The sequence below is a fragment of the Carya illinoinensis genome, chromosome 2 (genome assembly GCF_018687715.1).
Source record: "Carya illinoinensis cultivar Pawnee chromosome 2, C.illinoinensisPawnee_v1, whole genome shotgun sequence".
NCBI classification, from domain to species: Eukaryota; Viridiplantae; Streptophyta; class Magnoliopsida; order Fagales; family Juglandaceae; genus Carya; species Carya illinoinensis.
The window spans coordinates 28,068,940-28,081,872 of record NC_056753.1 but is presented as its reverse complement, the minus strand read 5'-3'; the positions used below and the strand labels follow the sequence as shown (position 1 = coordinate 28,081,872).

At 32.7% G+C, this 12,933-nt stretch overlaps 1 protein-coding gene across 1 annotated transcript; it reads left to right on the top strand.

The window, feature by feature from the left end:
- The first annotated feature begins 10,775 nt into the window (after positions 1–10,775).
- On the top strand, positions 10,776–12,338 carry LOC122300656 (glycine-rich cell wall structural protein). Its single transcript, XM_043111465.1, has one exon. It carries the CDS (start codon positions 10,839–10,841, stop codon positions 12,135–12,137), a length of 1,299 nt encoding a protein of 432 aa, XP_042967399.1. The 5' UTR covers positions 10,776–10,838; the 3' UTR covers positions 12,138–12,338.
- The last annotated feature ends 595 nt before the right edge of the window (positions 12,339–12,933 follow it).

Genomic DNA, 12,933 nt, shown 5'->3' with positions numbered 1-12,933 from the left:
AAACTCATTTAAAATTCTATCTAAATTTTTTAATTACTGAATCAATAATATTTTTATTTGGAGTGAAAAATTAATATTTTAATATTTGATGAACTAACAGTAGTCTTCTATTTTTTGCCAAGCATTATAACTAAATTCTAAATTATTTTAAATGTGCCCGACTCAATGTAGAGTTCTTTTAGTACATATTATATAAATTTTGATCATCCTTTCTCATTCGGCCAAGATGATCTTGGTAAGGTCCGATTCTCTTCCCCGCGGATGGTTAAGTTTGTGAAAATGAAAACATATGGAGGGGAATATGGTCATTTGGATTGAGAGGTGTTGGATGTGTGCGTGTGTGGATAAGAAAATAAGAGAATCCTGGGACGATGGGTGGCGCAACAAATCATGATCCGCGGTCTTTTCTAAGACTTTTATCTCAGAATCTGACACGTGTTACAATCTTAGTCCACTTCTTCCTTTGGACGGAGGGCCATTGAGGTGCAACCTACACAGGTACAATACTACAATATGCAATATCGTTTTTTCAAAATTATCCTTCATTCTTACAAAAATGGCACTTTTATCCTGTAATTAATGTCTAAAGTTTTTTTTAGGAGATCCATTTAAAAAATAGCTCGTGTCATTGGTCGGAACAATTGCAATTTGAGGCTGTTTGCAAAAGCTTTGGGTTTCATTTTAATTCTAGCAAATATTCGACAAGCTGATTTTAGAGAATAATTTAGAATTATTTCAATATAATAGGAGTTTAATTTAGAATTACTTCAAAAGTAATTTCCTTCTTTAGAAAAAGATAATTAAATGAATTATGGATGTTGATGTTGGGTGAATGCGTACAACTTCGATCTATTTCGTCAGTTACATGTACGTTGGGTGGATTTTGACTCACATACAGGACAGATTTTCAGATTGTAAAAAAAAAAAAAGCAGCATAAATATCATTATTTTTTTTACTTTGGACTCGGCATTTCCTCTAGCCCAAGTCGTTGATCATTGAGTTACTTGCAACTCCTCTCTTCAAAGTGAGTTTGCTGATCACTTGGTGAGCTAATTGTGAGAGATTGAAGAACAGCAATATCGAGCGACTTTACTATTGTTTCAACTGCCAATGTTTTGAATATTGTATTGCATCGGCCGATACAACTAAAATTTATTATGTTGAAATAGTAACCGATATGGAAGAGATAGGTGTTTCATATTAGGTCAAATATTAGTCATTGCGTTCCGGTCCATACCGGCCGATTTTTGATGTATCAACAATTTCTATACATTTCGGTCAATATTGGTGTGGTTGTGGTATTTTTGTAATAGATGTAAAATTTTTTTGGTTTTTTCATAATTTTCACTCAACTTCTCACATACAAAGATTTTTATATGTTTGAACTTTTTAAAACTTGCATTGATGTTATTTTAAGATATAATTTATATAAATATAATTAATTTATCAACATATAGATTATCTCAAAACAATATCGATATCGAAATATTTTATTTCAATACCTTAACCGAAATAGTCACCAAAATAGTACTTAAAATTTTGATTTCAACATGGCCAAAACATACACTTCCTTCATAAGTCTAAGAAGGGGCATTAATTAGTCTTCTTCACTTTCTTGCAAATGAACATATATATATGTATATATATATAGACTAAACATGGAGAACCATGCAGAGATAATTGCATGCCATGCTTCCTCGACAATGCCCATGCTCAAAATTAAGTTAGCTCACGTGTCCAAAACTCTTTTTGGAATTTAAAACTCGATGCAAAAGCTTTCTTTTTTAGGATCTTTCTAACGGTTTAATTGATGGCCACCGCAAGTTACATGATTTACACTTTTGAAAGTACAATCTATGATATATTTGAAACCCCATTGAAATATTATAAAAAGCAAAAACTTGATATTTTTATATAATGTGAGATCTTATACACCACCTATTCTTATTAGAATAAAGTACGTATTGTAATTTCTACTTTTATATTTTTGATGTTCTTGTCAGGTTAGTCCGTTATAAGTAACACAACTCAAGTTCCATATTTTTCGTCATGATAAACTCTAATACCGTTTATAATGCCTTAATGGAAGACTCAAGCCGCATGACCTATATTTTAAAAAGACTAATCAATAATAGGATTAGAACCTTTGTAGAAGATTATAAAGAGTAAAAATTTTTCATTATCAAGAACTGTAAAATGTTATATATCATGTATCCTTATCACTTGTTAAAATGGAGTATCACAATCTTGAGCATCTAATAACTCAATGCAAGATTAACATGAGATATATTTGCAAATTACCCAAGCCAATTCTTAATCTGCTAATGGAAATTCCGACCACTCACCCGACAAAATCTTGGACTAGTTTTGCAAACTACGAACTTACCCCAGTAAATGGGAAGAGTATGTTGACAAAGCATTAGATGTTTGAATGGTATTTCTCTAATATTTGAAGGCCATCTCGATCAGTTTCCGGCAAGAACTCTTGCATATAAATGCATGAAGTCTCAAATCTTGGATCGATCCAATACGATATTGTAGGCACTAGAGACGTAGATCAGGCTTCGTTTAATTATATAAATAAGATAAGATAATATGAAAGGAGATGAGATAAAAATTAAATAAAATATTATTATAATATTATTTTTATTTTAAAATTAAAAAAAATTAAATTATTTATTATATTTTATATAAAAAATTTTAAAAATTTAATAATTATATAAAATAAAATAAAATAAAATAATTTGACTTATAACGAGATCAAATCTAATTAATTGGTGGGATGTTATGTACGTTATATCTAGGGAGCGGTGGACCCCACTTGCAAAAATCACATTTTGTCATAACCCATAAAAAGCTGCACCATACCCATCGGTCAAAAGGCACATATCTGACATTTGAGCTTTACCACATGGCTCAGGTCATGGTCAGTTACCTCCCTCCCTCCCTCCTCCATACTTAATGGCACATGTCAGAGTACACATCCTAAAAAGAAGAAGACTGTCGAATTAGCAAGAAAGGGAGAGAATGTTGGTTGTTCTGGAGGCTTAGCTCTACAAGTGTTCCTAAAATGTTGAAGCTTCGTCTAACACTTGTGAATTGATCACCACTTCATTATTATATAATTAATACGAGATAATTTTAACAATTTTTTTCACATATTAGATTTTGGACTGTAGTAGTGACAATTCGTTTCTTTTATACACTATTAGACGTGAGATATATCAATATTGGATGGTTATGAATATCTCTCAAAATTAAAAATTAATTCAAGAGGTGATATTTTCTCACATATTTATAAGCTGACTATTAACTTATTTCACAACCAATCATATGGGACAACCCAATAGAGAACTCATAGGTGGGGGATATCCATGGGAGATTCATTTCTAGGTTATTAAGGTAGATTTGACGGCTAAGATGATATACAAAATTTTTAATTTATCTTATTTTATAATTATAATTTTTTAAAATTTTTTATATAAAATATAATAAATAATTTATTTTTTTTAAATTATTATTTATTTTTTTAAAATTTTAAAATAATAATAATATTAAAAAATAATATTTTATTTAATCTTTTAACTTTTATTTAAAATAAAATTTACTTATCTTAACGTTTAAACCTACCCATGCTGCGATGCTCTGTCCGTGGAAACAGAGAAAAAGTAAAAAATATCCACATGCATTGATTTTCTTGCAAATTCCTTCGTAATAAAAGATGTCAGCATTGAATTCGGTGGCATGTGAAGGAAGTCTTTCGGATGATGCAATGATGGAATGACACACATATAGGCAGTGATGGAGACTGGAGTCATGATTTTTATGGAATGACACACATATATATTATTTTAAATTCTCACATGCAACCCAATACTTATTTTCAAATTTATTATATCTTTTAAAAAGTCAAAATAATATTAATTGGTTGATGTGGTAAATCTTGATAAGTATGGATCCTCAATAAGATACAGAATTTTCATTTATTTTATTTTATATTATTTTTAAATATAATTTAAATACAAAATTTTTAAATTAATTATTACAACTTTTTTAAAATTTTAAATAAAAATTAAAAAATAATTTTAACTTATTCAAATCTACATATAAAAATAATATTATAAAATTATATTCTTACAATATTTTAATTTTATAATATTATTTATTCAATTTTTTCTTTCTCCTTTTATAATATTATTTATTGAATTTTTTCTTTTTATTTTTCCAAAACTTAAAAAATACTCAATTCAAACTATGTCATTATTATTCATAAACTATCTTATCATTATTTATAAAATTCTTATTTCATCTCACTCTCCAAACTTTCAAATCTTCTGTATTAGGGTTCACAAGCAGCATCTATCAATTCTTGAATTATAAAAATTATTTAGATAAAAATAATGTAGAGAATCTCAATTCCAACGAAATAATTAACATTTTTGGTTGGTTATCTTTCCTAATCAAGGTGGCTGATCCTCCTCTTAAAGTATTTATTGCTCTTTGTGATTTATTTTGTAGAAATGCTTTAATCACAAAAAAAAAAAAAAAAAAAAAAAATTACAAACTGATATGTTTTAATATTATATGTTAAATTATAAACTTAATTTTATTGTAAAATAGATATAACAAATCATATGAAAATATGTTAATTTGTAAAGTTATTTTTGTATGATCTGTTTGTAGTTGTAGCATTTTTTTTATTAATATTATGAGTAATGCTATATAAAGTAATGAATTGCGCAAGTGCTATCCAATGATTTTAAAAAAGAGTGAAATTTATCAATAAAAAATTAATTTATTTTATGTAGATCTTATATTTATTTTTTTAAAAAAAAAATATGTAACATTTATATATTCTACTAGTGTAAATATAATTGGTATGACATTATTAGACAGCTTGAAATGCGTATGAGTCTATGGTATATGAGACTTGTTACGCGTAAGGAGTGATGTTCTCACGTGTCCCCTTCATGCTGTTCTTTCTCACAGGCTGGAAAATGCATATAATATTGAAAATCATGGTTCGGCAGTCCCCATCCAGAACAGGATCGAGGCAAATGTATATACATTTCTGGACCCTATAATTGATTCTTGTGTAGAAGGGGGACCCATTGACACCATAGGTAGGTGGGTAGCAAATGAAAAAAATAATGTGAAAAAGCGACCATTTTTATCAAACTATTCTAATTTTAAATGTATTTTTTTACATTTAAAATACAAAAATGTGCAAATCTCTGAGATTATCAAATATGTATCTATTGATCTTGTCAATTTGTTTGGGATAGTCAATGAATTAGGTCATAATTGCTCAAACTTATTATCCGAATTTAAATATTTCAAGCAAGAGATATAAAAATATGAAGTGATCGAGCTTCATATGAAGTGGTTCTTATGTATTGAATGACTCACTTCATTTGTTTATGAGTCCGAAATCGGAGTGCAAAACACAAATTTCATTTTACTGACACGTAGAATTTGATTTGTAAGAGATTTTAATTTTAAATTTTTTTAACAAGTCAATAAAAGAGAAAGTATATCTTGCATACCAACTTTTAAATATAATTTTCTTTTTTTTATTTGTCTTAACTTTGAAGTTTTGCATAAAGGGCACCTAAAAATGGAAGAGTTTTTTACACTGTTAGGCCTTACAAGTATTGGGCTCAGTGACTACCAAAATTCAAACAGAGTACGAAGTTGGTCCATTAGACAGATTGATGTGTCTTAAGAAATAGGCCGCATCGTCTTTGTTTTTTTATTTTATTTATTTATTATTATTTTTTCTTGGACACCAATCGTGCCGGGTTGTAGTTTTTGTTATGTTATTTAGTTTTTTTTTTTTTTTTTTTTTTTTTCTTTTTAATGCTATTCTTCAAGCTTAATTTTCTCATTCTACCTATTAATTGTTATGTTGTATTGTACGTCACTTTTCATCTGGAAAGTTAAATATATTTATAGTGTGAAATATCAGCCAATATAATTAAGGACAAAATAAAAAAATAAGAGTAACATTTTACTTTTTTTTTTTTAAAGGAAGTCAATTGTAAAGAATAGAGATGAAGTTAAAATAGGTTTAATGAGATATAAAAGAGTGAAAATGATATAAAGCAAGTGGGACGTTGGTGTTACTCTAGACTACGTTTGGATGTTGAGATGGGTTGAGTTTAGTTGAGTTGTGAATATTAGTATTTTGTGGGTTATATTGAAATGAGTTTAACTTTTTTAAGTTAAGATGAATTTAACTTTTTATGAAAAGTTGAAAAAATAATGAGTCCCATCAATGATTGGTTTTGAGATGAGTTGAATTTGGTTCAACAACCAAACAGAACTAAGTCTAAAAAAGTAAGAATACGTTTATAAAAGGAGGGGATCTCTACAGATCTACACACTTCTCTACACTCTTCATATCCTCTCTTTCTAGATTTCTATAGAGACACCATCTTTTTCAACCTCTTCTCAACCCTACTTTCTCTATTGGGAGGCTACAAGAGATTGTAAAATTACTAAATATAATAAATTTTACACTCAAACGACACGTGGATGTAGAATTTTATATCAAATCACGTAAATTATTGTATTTTTTTTCTAAATTTAGATTTAAATATTTTATTTATTATTTACTTCGTAGATGAGCATCCGAATACCTTAACAATGCCCAAGCCGCAATCAGGGCCATTCGACTATATTATTGGGCTCAGCCATGTCGAAAAACTGCATCAATAATACATACGTTTTACAATTTTTATGATTAACTCTTACCATATTTTCACCCAAGCTTTGCCTAAAAGTTATTCATATGATTAATATAAAGCAGTTAAGAAAGTTTGGCAATTTAATGTCTATTTTAGAACCGACATTCCTATGCACTCCGTAGTACTCTTTAGCATCTTCATTTTGAAGTGTTAAAAGCTGATCGTCTAGATATATATATATATATATATATTTATATATGCATGAGCTTATACAACATCTTGAAGATCTTAAAATTAGTTATAAGAATTGCTCGATTAGTTAAAATTAAAACCAGGCTATATATGACTCTAATTTGCGTGAGACCAATTGATGTTGTTATATATTCATAACTATATACAAACTAAAGAAGATGTATTTCGAAGAGTTTGGTCCTATATGGACATGATTAATTTCATGGTAACAAATAATTAATTATTTTGGGTAATAAAATAATATAAATTATAAGCTACATTAATGCAATGACTCTGCCATTCAAAAAAAAAAAAAATGCTGTAAATTAAGGCTCACATGATATACAGGCTGACAAGTTTCCTTTTTTGTTCTTTCTTTCTGGGATCAATTATTAAGTACATAGCTATGAAGTTGTGCAGAAAACAAGGGTCTATCTCGTCCTTAACGACGTGGATCTCCAATGATATAATGGCAGGTGTAGTACTTTCATTCGATCGAGTTTCACAGGATTTATTTAATCAATTATATATGTACGTATAGATATATACGACCGACCGTGTTTTCACATTTATAATATATAGCTAGCTAACTCCAATATGCATGCACAGAGCCAAGCTGTGAACCAGAATGGTCATGCTAATTAATTATGATAATTTGAAAAATATATATAAAAAAAAAGCTCTACACATATTGATCTTTGCGGACCTCGGGTACTCAAGTTGGATGCATGAAGGAATTTATTTATTTTTTATTTTTTTTGGGTGGTTGTTTGTTATAAATATTGGGTGGTTGGATGGATCAGGTGTTAAATGAATACCGTCTATATATATGTTGGTCCAGCCTTCACATGGCCATGGTACTGTACTCGTACCGACCGAGTCGCTTTACCGACGGTTCTTTCGTGCGTCTACTTTTTTCAGCTATTGAATAATAATGCACGTCCTTGTTTTCTCCTATATATATATATATAGCTAGGCAAATGATATTATAATAATGTTAATAAAACACAATGATTACAGTGGGAGGAATCAAGTAGTTCCCGTTTCGTACATACAACAAATCAAGATACATTATGAGTGTCTAAAATGATTGAGATTACAAAGACAGAATATTTGTGATGATCGAGTTATTTATAACGAGAATAGATTTATTTTAATAAGAAATTATGATTTTTGTAGCATATAATTTATTACAATTAAACTTTTTTATGAATTAAGTTTTGGGTTGCATGTGGATATAATAGGTAAGTTGCCTAACCATCTTATAAATTATGTGTCTTGTGATTGCTTGACCGTTGCTTTAATTTGTTTGCTATGGTTGGTATGTGGGTGTTTTGCACAACATTAATAAGGGTTTCGAAGATGAGTTAAGGTCCAAGTTAAGGCAAACAGCTCGTGCCATGACTAGCTTGATTGTGGTTTCTCGCATTAATAAACTATCGAGATTTGGTGGAGTTAACGGAAATTGAACAGATTAAATGTAACCAAGTTCGTTAATCATCCCCAAATGTCTACACATGATGCATGGGTGCAATGTAGGCTTGGTCATCGCAATGGTGTCATCGAGGGGGACTAATATCCCGAGCGTCAACATGCCAAAGATGGAGTACCACTGGATTAACAAAGATCATCAGGCTAGTATAAGTAGATCATGAGTATATATGAAAATGTTGGAAAATGTTGTTTGTGTACGTAATAGTAGTACTTACTATATATATATATACTTATGATTAGATAAAATGAGAAATTAAACGCATTATTAATTTAATGATTGAAATCGATCGTTAATTTGGTGTAGAAATGTATAGATCGAGACTCAAGCATGACTTAATTATAGACCCACCTTATCAAATTATTGGTAAGATTTGCTTAAAACCTTATAAGCTTGCGAGCATGCAGTCATATCATGATTAATTCGGTGGCAACAATTAATATAAGTGGAGAGATCCGCTCATGTGCTCTCTAATATTTAAGTACCATCATTATCGAGATCGTCACGTGATATGCTAGCTAGAGCCCATTGCCGGCCTATTTGATGAGAATTTAATACCACTTAAACAAATTAGCTAGCTATCCCAGTTTTTCAACGTGCATTAATATCTTCATCTACCGAGCACATGGAATTAATCAACATATATAATTTCTCTTGAAAATTTCATGCATGAACTCCTAGAAAATATATCAATTTTATTGTATTTTCTTCCTGTCCTAATGGTTACGTCGGATGGCCCTGCATGCAGGTAATTACGCAAGAGTTCAAACTGCTTATAAATTATGTCCAGATGATATATATATATAAGTATGATTTTTCTATATTATATTAGACAAGATTTGTTCTACAACCACCTTGCTGTTGGACAACATGCCAAATGACAACTCGTTATCGTCAGAATTGAAATAGTCCTTTTAATTGCAAAATAATGATCACAAAAATCCGTTTTGCTTGTAATATTGACGTTCTTGCCATATATATTCCTTGATATGTAGCACACTATAACAGAAATGTTTTTTGGGCGAAAAATAAAAAAAGAAAAAACTAGTTTTCGTTACAAAAAGTATATTATTTTTGGCATTTGTTTAACAGAGAAAAAAAACCTGTCGTCGGACTAGAGGGTGAGTTAAATATTAAGGAAAGTAGTGATCATATTCTAATTTGAGTCGTACGGAGATACATCATGTATTATTTCTTGTAATTAGTGCCTCTGAAAGCGAACTCGATCTATTACTAATTATTTGATGCATTAATTTGACATATATATATTGTCTACTGTATAATTAATGAATCAATAACATGCAAGCTTCTATATTTATATATATATATATATATATATATATATATATATATATAATATCGTGCATGCAATGTTAATTGGTTTAAGTTATTCAACGAATCACGATCATTTAGAGCAATGTAGGGCTAGCTTGATATAAGTATTAATTATATATATAATATACTGGGGCCTGGACTATGAATTCTAGCTGCTACATACTGTGTCTATGATCATGATGCATGGTGCGTGGTCCTCATGACAAGATGATGACTTTAATAATTTGGTGATCTAGATTTAGCGCTAGCAAACTTTGGGTCCATCATGCTCGAGGACTACGTACGTACATGCATGCATGCTCATCCGACTGTCCAGATCATTTCCGGCCATGTGACACTGTAATTAATTAATTGGCTAATTACCATTTTCTGTGCACTTCTAATTGGGTGTAGTAGCACCGTCTCCCAGTCTGTGCCAGCTTGAGAGTCACAACGCTCAAGATTACGCAACATATATATATATATATATATATTTATATATGATCATGAGCATAATTCTAAGGTAATTTTTAAACAATATAGAGATGCAAGGATTCTCAGAGGAAAATGTCGGCTGCGTATTCATAAGGTGGTACTAGTAACAATCTTTTTCTTATGCATTTGCTTGCTTGTGGTAAATAACCACCTATATATAGCTAGCTAGAATGGAAAATGGTGATCATGTAAACCATATCTGATCTTCAAACAAGGGAGAAAACCAGATCCAAGTTTCAGTATACTTTTGATTAGACTTGAGAGTTCATGCACGTACGTACTAGCTAGCTAGGTAGTAGGAAGAGCCTAAAGATGGCAGCCCTAGTCATGTGGGCAGCAAGTGGATCCATGTGAGAGTTGCGCGCGCCTATAGATTTGCATGTTGGGGTTTTCTTTATGTGAATGGCAGTGGGAAGAAGTGGTTTAGCTGTAAAAGACAAATGCACCAAAAGCATGGTGGTAATTGTAGGGATTCATTCGTGCATTTATGTGGCGATCGGTTAGTGGTTGAGACCCATTAAATGCAAAGGCAATGGGTTCCATCTAGTATAAAAATCCTCGTGCCAGTAAAGCAATCATCAAGAGGGAGTTCAAACTACTCCTAAATACATTTGAGATGGGTCGTGGCACTAGGAGAGTTGCTCTGTTATGCTTACTCTGTCTTCATGTTCTTACAGTGAGTGTGATTGCTAGGAATGTAGCGAGTGTGGGTAAGAATGAGAAAGAAAAGTTTCTAAACATTGGGGATGGAGGAGGATTTGGAGGTGGAAGTGGAGGTGGTGGTGGTGTTGGTGGTGGCTTTGGAAAGGGTGGCGGCATTGGTGGTGGGATTGGTAAGGGAGGTGGTGTTGGTGGTGGCTTTGGTAAAGGTGGTGGCATTGGGGGTGGAATAGGCAAGGGTGGTGGCTTTGGAGGTGGAGTTGGTGGTGGTCATGGTGGAGGAGTTGGTGGTGGCATTGGCAAGGGTGGTGGTATTGGTGGTGGAATAGGCAAGGGTGGTGGCTTTGGAGGTGGAGTTGGTGGTGGTCACGGTGGAGGGGTTGGAAAAGGTGGGGGAGTTGGCGGAGGAGTTGGTGATGGAATAGGTAAGGGTGGTGGCATTGGTGGTGGTCATGGTTTTGGAAAAGGTCGGGGTATTGGTGGAGGTCATGGTGGAGAGTTTGGAAAAGGTGGGGGAGTTGGCGGAGGAGCTGGTGGTGGATTTGGTAAAGGAGGAGGCATTGGCAAGGGTGGTGGAATTGGTGGAGGTCATGGTGGAGGGTTTGGAAAAGGTGGAGGTGTTGGCAATGGAAATGGTGGAGGTCATGGTGATGGGTTTAGAAAAGGTGGGGGACATGGCAGAGGAGTTGGTGGTGGCATTGGTAAGGGTAGTGGAACTGGGGGTGGAATAGGCAAGGGTGGTGGCTTTGGAGGTGGAGTTGGTGGAGGTCACGGTGGAAGGTTTGGGAAAGGTGGGGGAATTGGTGGCGGAATAGGTAAGGGTGGTGGTGTCGATGGTGGCATTGGTCAAGGTGGTGGGGGAGGCCTTGGTGGAGGCATTGGGAAGGGTGGTGGCATTGGTGGTGGTGATGGCGGCTTTGGAAATGGTGGTGGCATTGGAGGTGGTGGTGACTTTGGAAAAGGTGGTGGCATTGGAGGTGGGTTTGGTAAAGGTGGTGGATTTGGTGGCGGCATTGGAGGTGGATCTGGTGGTGGGTTTGGAGGGGGATTTGGCAAAGGTGGTGGAATAGGAGGCGGTTCAGGAGGTGGATATGGTGGAGGTGGTGGATTTGGTGGAGGAGTAGGCGGAGGTGGTGGGTTTGGTGGAGGAGTAGGCGGAGGTGCTGGGTATGGTGGAGGAGCAGGTGGAGGTGGTGGATTTGGTGGTGGAGGCGGCTTTGGTGGAGGAGGCGGCGGTGGGATTGGACACCACTAAGCATTAGATTGTGCGGATATAGTAATAAGCAATGAATGTAATAATCATAATTGTCATGGATTTCTGTTTCTAGCAAGTGAATTATTTTGTTGAAGAGTTTATAGTTACGTTAGTAGCATCTCTTGCCAGTGATGACAAGTATGCCTACTCAGCCCGTTGTAAGTTATTTCTACTTAAAATGTAAAATATAAATTGAAAATAGTACATCTCCCACATTTTCATTTTTATAATATTATATATTTTTGTTTGCCTTTGCATTGCCAATCACAGTATCTAAATTTAATGATATATTTAGAAATACACATAATATCGGAGTCATATGATATATAGTCGCATGGAATGAAGTAGATCCATTGTTTTGGCTTGTCTCTTATCACATTATGTGATGTATATTTAATTTTTGAATAATTATATTTATCATCTCTATACATTATTTATTTAATTTTTTTTCTTCTAACAAGTATGTGATGTATACATGATAAGTAAAACAACTCAATTAATTTAACAAGAATAAAATAAAATAAAAATAAAAAAATAATTTTAAAATATGTAAAATATGATATAGGATAATTAGTAGCATCCCTCGGGGGTTCCTCAGCGAAGGCCTAAATTCATAAAATTAGCATTAAAATTTTTGATCAGGCAACGGTATCATATATGACACACTGATCTCAAAAACCTCGTATGTTCATATTCTTTTCCTCCACAAATAGTCATATTGGTCAACACTACCACCACCTAGAAAGGGACTTCCATTTTATTTTAATCACATACCTAGAAAACTTATATATAGCAG